Raw genomic sequence first — 13,822 nt, forward strand, 5'->3', positions numbered from 1 at the left:
GGAACACTGCATTTCACATCCAAGTAAGGATGAATAGTGATTTCAAATCAACATCACCTTTTTAACCTCTGGATGTAAGATGTGTGCAAGGTTAAAGATAAGATAGTGTTGGAGCAACAAGATGATACAGCATTGGGACAACAAAATATCTTTGACACCTAATTCTCAAAACTAGAGAGCTTAAGTTTAAAGCAACCAGAGCTAGCACTACAAAGGTCCCTGGATCATATCAGCTACACAGTCAGATAGATCAATAAATGCACCTGTTCCATAGATGGTCCACAGTCTCTACGCCAAGAGGTACAGTCCCCTCTGTGTTCTGTGTACATCAATGGACTATATAGCCATGCAGCTTTGGGTTTCCAAGGAGCCCTGCATCATGGCAGGTTTTTTGGCCTTAAAAGGGAAATTATTATTTAGAGTGTGTGTTATGGGCAATCAAAGTCTCAAGCATCTCAAATATCCTATGAGCCATATTGCAACCCACTAGAATGGTATTTTTATGACATGAAACTGTAGACATGTGTTGCTGCACTCAACGATAGATTGAGAGCATATGGATGTGCAAACTCAGCTGGGAAAGTGTTGGAGGGCTGTGTAGAGTGTAGAGCAGAGGGAGCCAGACCTCATGTAGATTCACCCCTGCTTCCTTGCGGTCTTTGTGGGGACTCAGATGGGGGAGTTGCCTGGACTGGACCAGCCCCACAACCACACCTGGGTTTTGTCTAGGGTGGAGTTTTCACTCCAAGAGAGAATCTACAAGGAACAAATACTTACGCAATCTGGAAGAGCAAGTGACTGGGACCTGAGAGTGACCCCAGGGAGGTACCATATTTAACAGTGTGGGCACCCCTGTTGACTTTTGGAAGTGTTCAAGCACAGCTGTAACTGCGGTATCCACAGTGTTCCCTCTGTGACATGTGCATAATAGCTGAGTATCTCAAAATTGGATAACAAATGCCAGCACACTGAGCAAGGAGTCACCTAATCAAGAAGCCTCCAATAGCAAGGTCAGAGGTGTGTCTTCACCTCTGCCCTGCTGTTTAGGTTCCAAGCTCAGCAACTGTGCAACCGTTCCTCCCTCCACTCCAGATCCACAGACTGGATTATCTTTAGCAGATAAGTACCAAAGTAATTTTTTTCAAAAGCTATGCAAGAGGTCAATGCTCTCCTTAAAAGCACAGTCACCGAGATAGCACGTGACTGCCACCAGCCCCCATCCCTTGTGCTTGTGGAGTTTAGCTGCTTTGAGGCTTAGAGGTTAAGCACACAGAAGTTTTAAGCATCATATTTTTAGGCACCAGCCCAGGTGATAAAAGTCCTTTGTGGATTTTCCACCCAATGTCTTATCTGCAGGTGCAGTGCACCATTATGTATGTGTTTTATGACACAAAAATACTCGCCCATGATTTCTGATCCTAGAAAGCAGCAGATTGATCAGAGAATGTGGATTCTGAGGAACAGTCATTGAAAGAAAACTCAAAGAGATCAAAGAGATCAAAGCAGCTGACAAGGTGCAGAAAATTAAGCACTGGGGTGAGTTGAAGCAGACAGGAAAAAATGAGAGAACAAGATAGGGAGCTGCAAATAAGTGTGGATGTGCACACACACAGGAGTGACTCCTCTGGGCAATACTGAGTTTCTACTCCTGCACAGACACAACTTTCCACACATTGCAGCAGATTAAAAAGGAAACTTGGCCTTCAACACAGGGCTGCCAAACCATTTTAGCCAAGAAATGAAACTGCTCCAAAGATAGTAAGGTACGGTGCTGAGACACAGCTTCCAATACAAATGGGAGAACACGAAAAAGTCACTTTATTTCAGTCTAGCTCCTCCTTTTAGGATACTCACACCTTTACACATGCCCACCCTTAATTACTGAACCAATTTCACAAAGCTCTGACTATGAAGCAGGGCCCTCTTTTGTCCAACAGCAGCTATAGAGGAGAGGAACTGAGGAGTGAAACAGGCAGTGCTGAAAAATGACATCTACATTAAACACATTTTTGAGGTTTACTCAACTAGCCTTGGTCCAGTCCTGCGGCTGAAGTACATCTAGTTTAGCTGAATGTGAAAGGAATGTGTGTGCATTGTTTGAAACCACACCGGGATGCAGACTAAAGTGAGTGTGTGTGTGTGGGGGGGGGGGGGTGCTTGGGAGATTCATTTCAAAAGCACACCCCTGATGTGCTTTTCAGTTCTCTAAAATGCTCTGTAGACAGAACCACCAGGTGAATTCTAAGCAAAAAGGTCCTGATCTGGCTGCCTGTCACCCACTGCAATTGCTTGTAGCTGCCCCACCATCCCAAGCAGAGCACAGTGTGGGTCTCCCCAACCCCAGCAGCAGCTCCTCTCCCCACCCCAAAGGGCAGGTCTATATTTGAAGCTACAGAGGCGTATAATCTGATGGAAATGGTATTCTTTGAGTCCGTGGGCAGTGCCCTGCACCCCGGTAACACTACATGTGTTCCTTCATTCGCCGCTGTTTAGTGAATCCTCAGAGCAGCGGTGTACAGTTGGGTTTATAAATTACAAGACAACAGACAAAGGGAATACATGAGACAAAATTAAAGACATTACTCGTAGCTCCCATAAATTATCTCTGTAGTCTATTTTAACAGCATGAATTTACCAGTGCATGTTAAAATAGTACGAATAATAAACCCACCTAGTAGACTAACTAGGCATTAATGAAAAAGCAGAATATTGTCTTGCGCTCTCCAAAACACAGAAAGAAAAATATTCCCACCAGTTCTGATAATGCCTTTCCAGGGGGGAAGAATCATAATCTTCTATATTGAAAAAGAAAGTGATCTCTTGGAGTCGGAAAGGAAAGAAATTAATAAAACTAATTACACGCTCTGCTCATGGAGGAATCGAAGGCACTAAGTCAGCCCAAGAGAGGCTGACTTAGATTTTGTTCGCTTTACAACTTCCCTGTTATTGTTTGCGGCCCCAAGGAGGCACCTCCCGGCGCCTCACGGCCCCGGGGGGGGAGCGGGGCGATTCCCACGGCCCCGCTCCGAGGCTTTGCATCGCCTCTCGGTGCTGTCCCGGGCAAACTCCGGCTCCCAGTTACTCCCCCCGACCCAACTGGCGGGTTGGGCTGCCTTACGGCACCGTTCTCTTAAAGGGGCCGCGTGTGAGCGAGTTTGTGCGTGAGTGCGTTGTACGCCCGCTCCCGCTGCCAAGCGCCGCGAAGAGCTTTGCAGCCGCGGCGCCGGGAGCCCTGCCGCCCGACCTCCGCCTGCAAATCAGCCTCGGCGGGGAGCAAAGCGCTCGGCATGTAGGAGAGAGGAGAGGGAAAAAGGTGCGGGGAGGAGGAAAGGGAGGGGGAGGAAGAAGCAGAGGGAAAAGGAAAAAAAAAAAGGAGGGGGGAAAAAAAGAGCTGCCTCTTTAAATGCTGGAGGCTGAGCCCTCGCCGGGGCGTCTGCAGCCGGATCCAACCTCCCTCCCCTTGGCCGTGCCTCTCCGGCGCTTGTTGCACAGCCCCAGTGCCGGCAGTGCGGCGCTCGGGCGCTGCTGCTGCGCGGGGAGCGCGGAGCGGGGCCGGGGCCGGGGCCATGATCCAGCCGCGCTGCGCGCCCGCCCCCCCCCGCCGCCGCGCCGCCGCCCGCTCGCCCTAGAGCCGCTCCCGGCGCCGCGCAGCCTTCCCTCCCCGCCGGGTAAGTTTGCTGCCGCCCGGTGCCGGGGGCGGGCGCGGGGGGGAGGCGCACCTGGCCGGCGGCCCGGCTCAGCCCGGCTCGGCTCGGCACGGCGGGCAGGTGCGCGCCCGTGCGGCTCTCGGGGGGCGCAACTCGGCTGTCCGCAACTCGGAGCTCCAGACCTCCCCCGGCGTTTGCAGCCCTCCTAATAGGTGACTGGGTGCCTGCCCGCTCCCCTGGCGGCTCCTGCGCCTTCCTCCTCCTCCTCCTCGCTGCCGCCTAACAGGTGGCGGTGCCGCCTCGCCTTCCTCCGTGCAGGTAGGGGGGTCCGCACGCCCCTGCGGCCACCGCTGCCCCTTCCCGAGGGGCTCTGGCAGCCCCCGGGGGCTCTGGCAGGGGCTGTGTTGCAGCGGGGAGAGATGGGGTGCGTGTGGGGGGGGAAGCCGTGCTCTGCCACCCCGCTGTTTCTCTGGAAGCCGCTCACCCCCTGCCTGCCTTCATGGTCCCGCCGTGTGTCTGTCGTTGCAGCGGGCATGGGGAACCAGGTGGAGAAGCTGACCCATCTGAACTACAAGGAAGTTCCCACGGCCGACCCGACAGGTATGGACAGAGATGAAGGGCCCAGGATCGGGGTCTCCTACATCTTTTCGAATGACGATGATGAGCTGGAGCAGCAGCAGGATTCAGCGCATGACCTGGGAGGTGAGCACCCTGCCCTGCAGCCCTACGATCCCCAGCTGCATGAGGTGGAGTGCTCGGTCTATTACCGGGATGAGTGTATTTACCAGAAGAGCTTTTCTGAGGAGGACACGCTGCCGGAGGAGGGTGATGAAGGAGGTGGGGGGCATCTGAGCACCTACACCCCAGAGAACCTGCTGAATAGGTGCAAACCAGGTGACCTGGTGGAGTTTGTGTGCCAGGCCCAGTATCCGCACTGGGTGGTCTATGTTGGGGATTTTCAAGTTGTGCACCTGCACAGGCTGGAGGTGGTGAACAGCTTCCTCACCGACGCCAGCCAGGGCAGACGGGGCCGCATTGCCAACCAGCTGTACCGCTACAAACCCCTCAGCCCGGCCGTGGTGGTGCGCAACGCCCTGGAGCAGGTGGGTTGCAAGGACCGGGACCTGAGCTGGAGAAACTCTGAGTGTTTCGCTGCCTGGTGCCGGTATGGCAAGCGGGAGTTTAAAATCGGCGGGGAGCTGCGCATAGGCAAGCAGCCCTACCGATTGCAGATCCGGCTGGGTGACAAGCGGAGCCACACGCTGGAGTTTCAGAGCCTGGAGGATCTGATTATGGAGAAGAGGAGAAATGACCAGATTGGTAGGGCTGCTGTGATCCAGGAGCTCTCCAGCCACCTGCAGGCTGCAGAGGAGGAAGAAGAGGAGGAAGAGGAAGACCATCATCATCATCCAGGTGCTCAGACTGCTGTGGAGTAGCAGCCTCAGCACCACTAGGCTGCTTAGCCTGGGTGATGGGGATTAAAACTGAAGGCTGCGAAATTGAGCTGTTATAAACCCTTTGGGCCGCTTCGGTGCAGCTTCATTCCAATCACATGCGAAAGGAAGGGGGAAAGCTGATTAAGTGTTTGTGCTTTAGTGCTTAACTCCTTCTGTGCTTGATGATAAAACTACTGACTTACTTGTAGAGGATAAAACTCAGGGCAATTCTACCCCTCTCCACTTCTTTCCCTTCCTCTCCGCCCTCTTTGTGTGCATAGCCTTTCCCTTAACCATCTGCCAGTAGGCCTGACCGTACAAGATGCTAAATGCCTTTGACATCTACTTATCAGCAGAAGTTAAGAGTATTTAATACTATTAAGAAGGAGCCAACAACTTTCAGGACATGACCAGGTAGCTCTGAGTGCGCGATTACTTGGTAGCTGAGAAGCATGAAGATACTGTTTTCCCTTCTCTGTCCATGTTTCTCTTCAGTTGTGGCTCCTGTTGGTATTGCAACAAGCTGCTTGCTTGCCTGGTGCAAGGCTTCATGGATTGGTAGCCAGCCCCCTGGAAGGTGTACAGGAGAAATCACCACTAATTTCAATGAAATGGGTTTGATGTGCCTGGTGCCTTCTTAATTGATAGGAACTTGCAGATGGGCTGGGGGAGCTCCTCCTTTGCTGTCAGTGTCTGGCTTTGAGGACAGAAGATGTATTTATTGCTGACTGGTCCCAGGGAAGGAGAAAGTTTGCAACCCTGATTAAAGAGTCTGCGCACTGGCATGTGCTGGGACTCTTACAGGCAGATACCGAGCTACGGCAGTGCTTGTTACAGGCTGCGTGGCTTCCCCTAAAACAAATGGCAGAGCTCCCGATTACATCTGTGGTACACATCAAGGCAGTAGAAGCAGGTTGCTTATGTGCAAGAGTATGTTTTGAGTAAGCTGTACCTTGAGAGGGTGGCCTCTTCACCGGGTGCTCCTGGCTTTGAGCATGTCACAGGTTCTGCACCACAGTAAACACAGCTGCGATGGGAAGTGATGGGAGGGAGCATGGGCTGGACGGCATCGCAGGCAGGGGGTTTTGGGTGTTCCTTTTTCCCTTCCTTACCGCAAAGCAATTTCCTCTTCATTAGGGATTTCATGTTTCCTTTTTTGCTAGTTTTTATGGTATGCAGCTGAGCTATAGCATTAGAGAAAGGGAGAGGACATGCCTCCAAAGCTGTTGCGCAAGTCCCTCATTAAACAGGAGGGGAGGGGGAGTGTGGTGCTGCCTGCCTTGAATATTCCCCGAACTTGTTTTCAACTCTTGAACTGGTCTCCCACACAGGCAGCACTGTCAGATCTTTGTCCTGGGATCTGAAGTGTGTGAGCAAACACTGATTTGGAGGCAGTTTCTAATGCAAAATTCCTTCCCCTTAAAGCACAATAGCAATGAGGTGAACTTGAAGATAAGCTTGAGTTCATTTAAATAATGGAAACTAAGAGTGTGATGTAAACTGAAGCATAGTTAGAACCGTCTTCCCCACAGTTGTTTACAGCTACACCACAAATAGCAAAGTACTCTGCGTCCTTTCTGCCCCTGTGATGGGAGCAAAGTTTGTCGTTTAAGAATAAGTAGATATCAGCTTTTGATTAGTTAAGACTATATGAAGCAACTTTGCCAGTATGATCCAAATAGATTGTGGTGTTGTGCTTTCTGCCTAAAATACACAAGCTAGGAAAAACCTGTGAAAGACTACTTCATCCTCACTTCAGGAGGAAAAATAACTTTTAGGGTTATGCAAATACACCATATACTGTTTCCTTAATGATGCCCAAGGAGAGTTTAACGCCAAGCTCCCTTAGAATGCTATGGCTCAGGTGTCTGCACTAAGCGTTTGGTTTTTTTTTTCTCCAATATGCAATTGAGTTATTCTCAAGTTACTGTGGTTGCCAAGCAGATGTGCAACCTTGCTTTGAGAGCATAGTAACTACCCATATCTAACTGTAATAGGGTTAATATGTGGATGTCTCCACACAGGTTTTATACAAGTAGTAGTAACCACTAAAAGCTGAAATGATCACTGAAATAGTCTGAAAAAGAGTGAAGGAGAATCTCTCTGTTGTACTGACTGATATGAGACAACTGAGATTATCTAGACCATGAGTAAACGTCTGGGTGTGGTTTCTTTTGTACTGAAACCTTGTACATAACAAAGTTTATTTCACTGTGTAATATAGGTATGTAAAATAATATTTTCTTACAGATATTTTTGAAAGTTAAAATAAAGAATAATCCCTTCATAACCTTGCATTTGAAAGTAAGTTGTTATGCACATTATTTTCCAGTCCTCTGAATGGGTTTATTTTTCATTAGTGATCTAAAGTATATTCTAGGTCATAAAGTATAGAAACTGCTATAAATGTCAAATATTATGTATCTACAGGGTACTAAACAGTAAACGAGTTGTGAAAATATTTTTCCCTTGTGTCTGAAACATCAGAACTATGACACTTAGCCATTTCTCTCCTTCCGAGATACCCTGCATAGTCTGGCTTTGTTTTCTGTTCTTTTTTTTCACTTTTTTTTAAATAAAAAAAGGACCAAATCTGCTTGGGAATGGAGAGCAAAGCTTCTTTGACCAACTGAAATCGTGTCTTGTGCTAATCTTGGTGCTTCTCTGTACCGGTCATGCCTTTTGGGATAAATTCCCACACAGGCATAGGGCCTTAGCAAAGAATCCCAGAGCTTGCACTGCCTTGCTAGGACAGAGAGCGAAAGGGGGGGGCTTGCCTTGCAGCAGAGCAGAGTCTGGCATGCATTCTGCTGTGTTAAAAACCTGTATGCTCCTCTGACACCTGGGATACAGGTGTTCAGTATTTAAAACACAGATATTTGGAACTTACAAATTTCTCTGCAAGCTATGTTTAGGGATTTATTCTGTCTCCTGGCATTCCATTATGTGTAAGAATAAAAGAAGGGGGGGAAGCCTGGAATTTTTTTATTTAGTCTGGAAGAGGGCTACCTCCATACAGGGATTTCTTATTCCAGCAGATAAAGATGCAACTGTTGAATCTTTAACAGGGGGTCCTTTTTCCCTACCTGTTGATTGGGCAGTGTTATTTAATAGGTGCTACTAAACACCACTGCAAACATTTCTAAGCAGTCCAGTTTTAAAGCCATGGACCTGCGATGAGCTGGATGTGAGAACAGGGATTGCTGTAGAAGCACATTACAACTGCTTTAGGTTCTTGTCTTTGCTGTACTTAGTTACTGTCTGCAGACTAGGCTGGGATTTCTAGAGCTTGATTTTAAAGAAAAAGATCTCCCAGGAGAACAGACTTTTTTTATTTTGTATGTGTCTACTTCAAGACTTCGTGTAGATCACAAAAGAGAGGGGGAAAGAATAGATAAAAGTGCTCTTCTCTGCAGCTTCTTCTTTAACTTATAGAAATTCAGGTGTGATCCTTCTGCAGAACTTCTGGTTCAGCAAAGGTCCTAAGCCTGTACTGAAGTTTGCAGTTGTGAGTAGACCCTACCTTGAGCCACTTGAAAAGTCAGTAAGACTATTCATGTGCTTGAAGTTTAGGTGTATATTTACATTTCTTTGTGAATAAGGGCCTGGAATTTCAATCTGAGGTCTCTGGTGGAAGCGTGGAGGACCTGAGGTTGGATAATCACTGGGGGAGAACAAGTAGTGCTGTGAAAGCTGTTTCTCAAAGGGCCTCTTGTCCAAACTGGGCTTGTGGAATCCAGCCCAAACTTTGGCCTCAGTTTCCCCCGGGAAATCCAGGAGCTGCACTGATTCGGTGAGAGGCGTATTACACAATGGTTGTAAACTAAGCTGATGATCGTGCTTGTAGACTGTTCTCTGGTATCTTTGTCTGTCTTGTCATGCTTGAACTTTCCCTTGTGTTTTTAACATTTGAAGTTAATATCATTTGTTTTAAAAGCCCTTTGATTGTGCAAACACTTAATCATCTATATGAATTTAATCCTTTGGGCATACCTACCACTACTGATAGGATGACTGCTGTGAATATCATTATGCACATGTTAAGGCTGGCAAGACTAAGCCCCAGATGTGTAAATGTAGCTCTGGCTAGGAAATGTAGATGAGCAGTCTTATTTCCCCGGAGTATTGGTGTGTTTGATGCAAATAATGTCTTGGAGAAGGCTTTATAGTAAAACCTACAATTATCCCTTGATTGAGTAATTTTAAAAACACATTTTAGACATTCACCTTCCATGGCAGTGAACAAGGACATAAACTGAAGACTATTTCAAGTTATCCCTGATTCTGTGTGAATGCCAACTATTGATTACAGCAACTCTCTAGAGCTCACCTGGCCAACATAGTAGGCAGTTGCAGGGTAGGCAGGGAAAACACCCAAAAGCTAATTCAGAAACTGTATTTTCTTACTTGGAAAAATACATTTTTCAGACCGAAGGACCCTACACTATGGAAGTAAACTTTCAATTGTTTTGTATAAATTAAACCCTAGGCAAACTTCTTAAGTTTTGTTCATTTAAATTCAATATTCCACTCTCAGTACTAAAATGGGTAATATTATGTGATGAATATATTTCAGATTTTGAATGTAATGGTGGTTTTCTTTTTCTCTTCTCCTTTGGTTAAGTTTTACCAAAGGTCTGTTCTTGGGTGTGTGACGTGTGTTGTCGAGTGTTTTCCCACCTGTGCTTTTCTGACAATTAACAGCACCAACCATAATTCTAATAGCCATGTAGGAACAAATATTTTTTTTTACAGCAAAATTTTAATTTTATATAACAGATCAGAGACCAGTAACTAAGTAGAAGTAGGAAATACATTGTTTCCAACAGCAGTTTCTATTTGTAAGAAATCTACTGTTAATTGAGTATGTGTTGACTACTCTTATAAATCAATGTGCAGTGATAAGGCCAGGTGTATTGTATAATGGGCTTAGACTTTCAGACTAGATTTTTTTTTTTTAACTGTGGATAGGAAAAAAACAGGGTGACTTCAAACACCAGTGGTTTAGATGGTTCTTTTGCATTAATATTGAATTAGAAGCTTTCTTTAAATGCACACCTGAAGTTCCTGACATTGTAACACTTCATGGAATCATCCACAATAACAAGTGTAATTACAAAATATGACTTTTTTTCCACCATGAGTGTTTTCTGTAAGCTGTCTTTTGTCAGTAAATGTTGAATTGTTATTGCAAATATCTTCTTTTCCTGAGAAAGAAGTACAGATCATTGATTGTACCATTTCCTTCAAAATGAAGGGCACTGCATAGTAACTAAAAAGAAATAAAAGATTTATAGTATCTTTTACAACCTTTCTTTCTTTTCTTTGGTTTTTTTTGAATGGTGTGTTTTTTCCCCCGCTTTTTGGGAAACTAATGATTTCTCATGATGGATGCATCAGACACAAAACAATCAATGTTTTCACTGATTTCACGTGTCAGATCAAAATCTAACTCTTCAGTTGTGTTCCTGCTCCAAAGAGAGAGGAAGAATAATCTTTGTACAAGGCCAGACCATCAGCTGCTTAATAGGCAATAGCTGTATTAAATCCAATGAGGATCTGGCCCATAATTTAATTTTAAAAGTGGATAATGAATTCAGCAGAAGATCATATAGTATTAGTTGGCACCCGGGCTTGTCTTGTCTGCCAGCAATTGCTAAAGGAACAGATGTAGTGTCTGTGAGAGGGAGAAATGAGAGAACATCAGAACTCACGGGGAGTTTTTGGAAAATCTGTACAACTGTTCAGTTTGTGTGATGTTTGTCTCGTGGAAGCTCCAGGGATGGAGTGGGATCTATGTTCTACCCACACCAGGCACAGGGACTGTTCTTATGGAGATGACGGTCGTCCATTGTAGTAAGACGTTTTATCTGTAGGGTAATGGTTCTTAATTCATCGAAGTCTTCCACAGTGTGCACATCCACGATGATAAAAACAGCGATACAACAAACAAACCATACTTCTCCCTGAGATGCTGACCAGAAAGAGGTATTTGAATCTCACACAAAAGCACTGAGTCAGCTCAAGCGAGAACACTTTGAGTTAAACCACCCTGAGGAAATTTAGCTGTAACAAGGTAAGACTTTTGCTGAAAGTACCGGTGGAGATCTTGGCTCTTCTGTGGGTTGCAGCTGTCCTTCACAGCTTTCTTACAGGTGTGACATGAGACAAATTCTTATAACAGAGACAGCAGCTTTTAAGGCTCAGGGCCGCAGGTGGGGTTCCACCATAACATTTAATTTCTAGCTCTGGCATGGACTTAGGTGACTTTGAACAAAATGTATGAGGCACCCAGCTGTGCTCTATGTGACTGCAAGAGTGCCTGAATTTTCAGGAGTCTGATATTAGATTTGGAAAAGAACATGAAGAACCAAAAATGTGAGTTGGGTGACTGAATGAATACCTGAAAATCCCTGCTCAGCTGCCACCTAGCACTGGAGGCCACTAAACTCTGAAGCTTGATTATTTTTTTTTTCTTCTTTATTTACCACAGTGTTTCCAGAATCTTGAGGTTCTGGACCTTTTTCTCACCCAGAAGTTTCTCCAAGTACATAAAGTAAAGCAGCTTGTGACTTCTCCCATAGCCTGTGCCCATAGGGAGGAATATCCAGCAAGCAGGATCCTACCTCACATCCCAGTGGCTGTTCCCAGAATGTATGTGACCTGAGATACCAGAGAGGAGCTTCTTAAAAAGGACATTTGCACTGCCCTTTTATTTCAGAACACACCCGAGCTAGAAATAGGTTAATGTAAAATGCATTTGCAGAGACATGGACTGTGATGAGGTCTCTGCTCTCCTGGCTGCCTGCTCTGAGCCACTCGACTTCTGCACAGAGATTTTCTCTTCAGTTCCCTCTTTTCTGCACTTCCAGCAGAGCACTCTTGAAAGTTCTCACCCCACAAAAATCTGGAAGTGATAGGAAGGTTGAATCCCTGTCATCCCCAGGCAGAAGAGAAAATCAATTTTCAGTCTTCCTCCATCCTGAAATTATGCTCAGATCTCTAGGATACTGTATAAAGGAAGGCTGCCCACCACTAATACCTCCTTTGTCTTTATAAAGGACAGTGGCCTAAGTTTTAATTTGCAAGAGTAGTTGCCTTGTACTTTCTTCCTAAAAGCTCTGCACTGTGGCAGGAGGCAGCTCCTGTTAGCCAAGAGTAAGATGCCCAAGCACAAGCACTGGGGAGTGGAGGGAACAGCAGACTCGCAGAATCACAGAAAATCCTTAAGGGTGGGAGGAACCTCCGGAGATAATCTAATCTACCCCCTTGCTCAAAGCATAGGCAACTAGAGCAGATTGCTCAGGGCTGCATCCAGTCAGATTTTTAATAACTCCAATGATGGAGACCGATGACCTCTCCAAGCAACCTTCCACCTCTTATATGCTTTTTTTTTAATGTTTGAGTTTTGTCAAGAACTCCTTGATCATTCATGGCACCTTTGCTTGACTTCTTGCAAATAGGGTTGGACCATTCTGGAGGTTGGAGGAGGTGACTGATGAACATCAACCAGGTGTTATGGACCTCCTCTCCAGGACTGTGTCCATGGGATTCTTCAAAGCAGGTCCCTGAGCAGCCCAAAGTCTGCTCTCCTGAAGTCCAGGTTGTGATCCTGCTATTTGCCTTGTTCCCACCTCTGAAATTCGTGAAACATGCTATCTTGTGGTAACTGCAGCCAAGGCTGCCCGGGTCCTTCCCATCCCCAAACAGTTCTTCCTTGTAAGTGCGCTCCAGAGAGCATCTTCCCTCATTGGCTTCTTGACCCTGTGTCAGGAAGTTGTCATCAGTATACTCCATAAACCTCCTGGATTGCTTATGCCCTGCTGTGTTGCCCCTCCAGCAAATACTGGGGTGGTTCAGGTCCCCCATGAGGAGCAGGGCCTCCAATCATGAGGCTTCTTCTACTTGTCCACTGAACAAGGTCTCATCTACTTCTTTTCAGTCAGACAGTATGTAGCAGCCACCCACCACAACGTTGCCCACATTGGTCTGCCTGCTAACCCTGACCTATAAGCTCTTATCACCCATCCCCAGGCAGGACTCCATGTATTCCCACTGCTTTCATGTAAACGACACGTTCACCTCCTTGCCACCTCTGTCCTTCCTACAGAGCCTGTATCCATCCATTGTAGCCTTCCAGTTGTGTGTTATCCCTCTACATCTCTGTGATCCCAGTGAGATCATAGCCCTGCAACTGCATGCAAACGTCCAATTCCCATAACCTCCATGCTGCATGCATTAATGTAGAGGCACTGCAGAGAGGCCCCCAGCGCACTGATTTTCCAGAGAGCTTGCCCTACAGAGCCATCCTATCGGCACTTCTTTATTCCTGTACGTACTCTTTGGGTGAGCCCCCTTCAGCCGCTTCTGCTGTTTTTAAGGCCTCTCTCATCCCTATCAGTCTACACCCTTTGCTTAACCACGCAGTTTGCCACTTCTCACTTCTTTGTGGGTCTTGATCTCCCTCCCTCATCATTCCTGGATTAAAGCTCTCCTCACCAGGTTCACCACCTGTTGGCAAAGATGTTTCTCCCCGCTTGTTCAGGTGGCTCCCATCTCTCTCAGCAGTCCTTGAACCTCAAAGAGGGTCCCGCAGTCATAGAAGCCAAATATCCCTTTTGCCAACACCAGCTGCACAACCTGTCATTGACCAGCAGGATCCGTTCAGTCCATCTCAAGCCCTTTCCTCTCACCAGCAAGAGCAAGGAGAAAACCACCTTGGGCCCCCATGCTCTTGGC

At 46.7% G+C, this 13,822-nt stretch overlaps 1 protein-coding gene across 4 annotated transcripts; it reads left to right on the forward strand.

The window, feature by feature from the left end:
• Positions 1-3,180: 3,180 nt before the first annotated feature.
• Positions 3,181-10,360, forward strand: LRATD2 (LRAT domain containing 2). Of its 4 annotated transcripts, none has more exons than XM_072851898.1 (2): positions 3,181-3,313; positions 4,176-10,360. In XM_072851898.1, exon 2 carries the CDS (start codon positions 4,181-4,183, stop codon positions 5,081-5,083), a length of 903 nt encoding a protein of 300 aa, XP_072707999.1. In that variant the 5' UTR covers positions 3,181-3,313; positions 4,176-4,180; the 3' UTR covers positions 5,084-10,360. The 4 variants fall into 4 exon arrangements, with proteins under 4 accessions (XP_072707999.1, XP_072707997.1, XP_072707998.1 ...); XM_072851896.1 differs by lacking the exon at positions 3,181-3,313 and adding an exon at positions 3,445-3,668; XM_072851897.1 differs by lacking the exon at positions 3,181-3,313 and adding an exon at positions 3,675-3,965.
• Positions 10,361-13,822: the final 3,462 nt, after the last annotated feature.

The sequence above is a fragment of the Ciconia boyciana genome, chromosome 2 (genome assembly GCF_034638445.1).
Source record: "Ciconia boyciana chromosome 2, ASM3463844v1, whole genome shotgun sequence".
NCBI lineage: Eukaryota > Metazoa > Chordata > Aves > Ciconiiformes > Ciconiidae > Ciconia > Ciconia boyciana.

Coding starts and splice junctions, on each gene's coding strand:
- LRATD2 (XM_072851898.1), top strand. CDS start 4,181: ATGGGGAACCAGGTGGAGAAGCTGACCCATCTGAACTACAAGGAAGTT.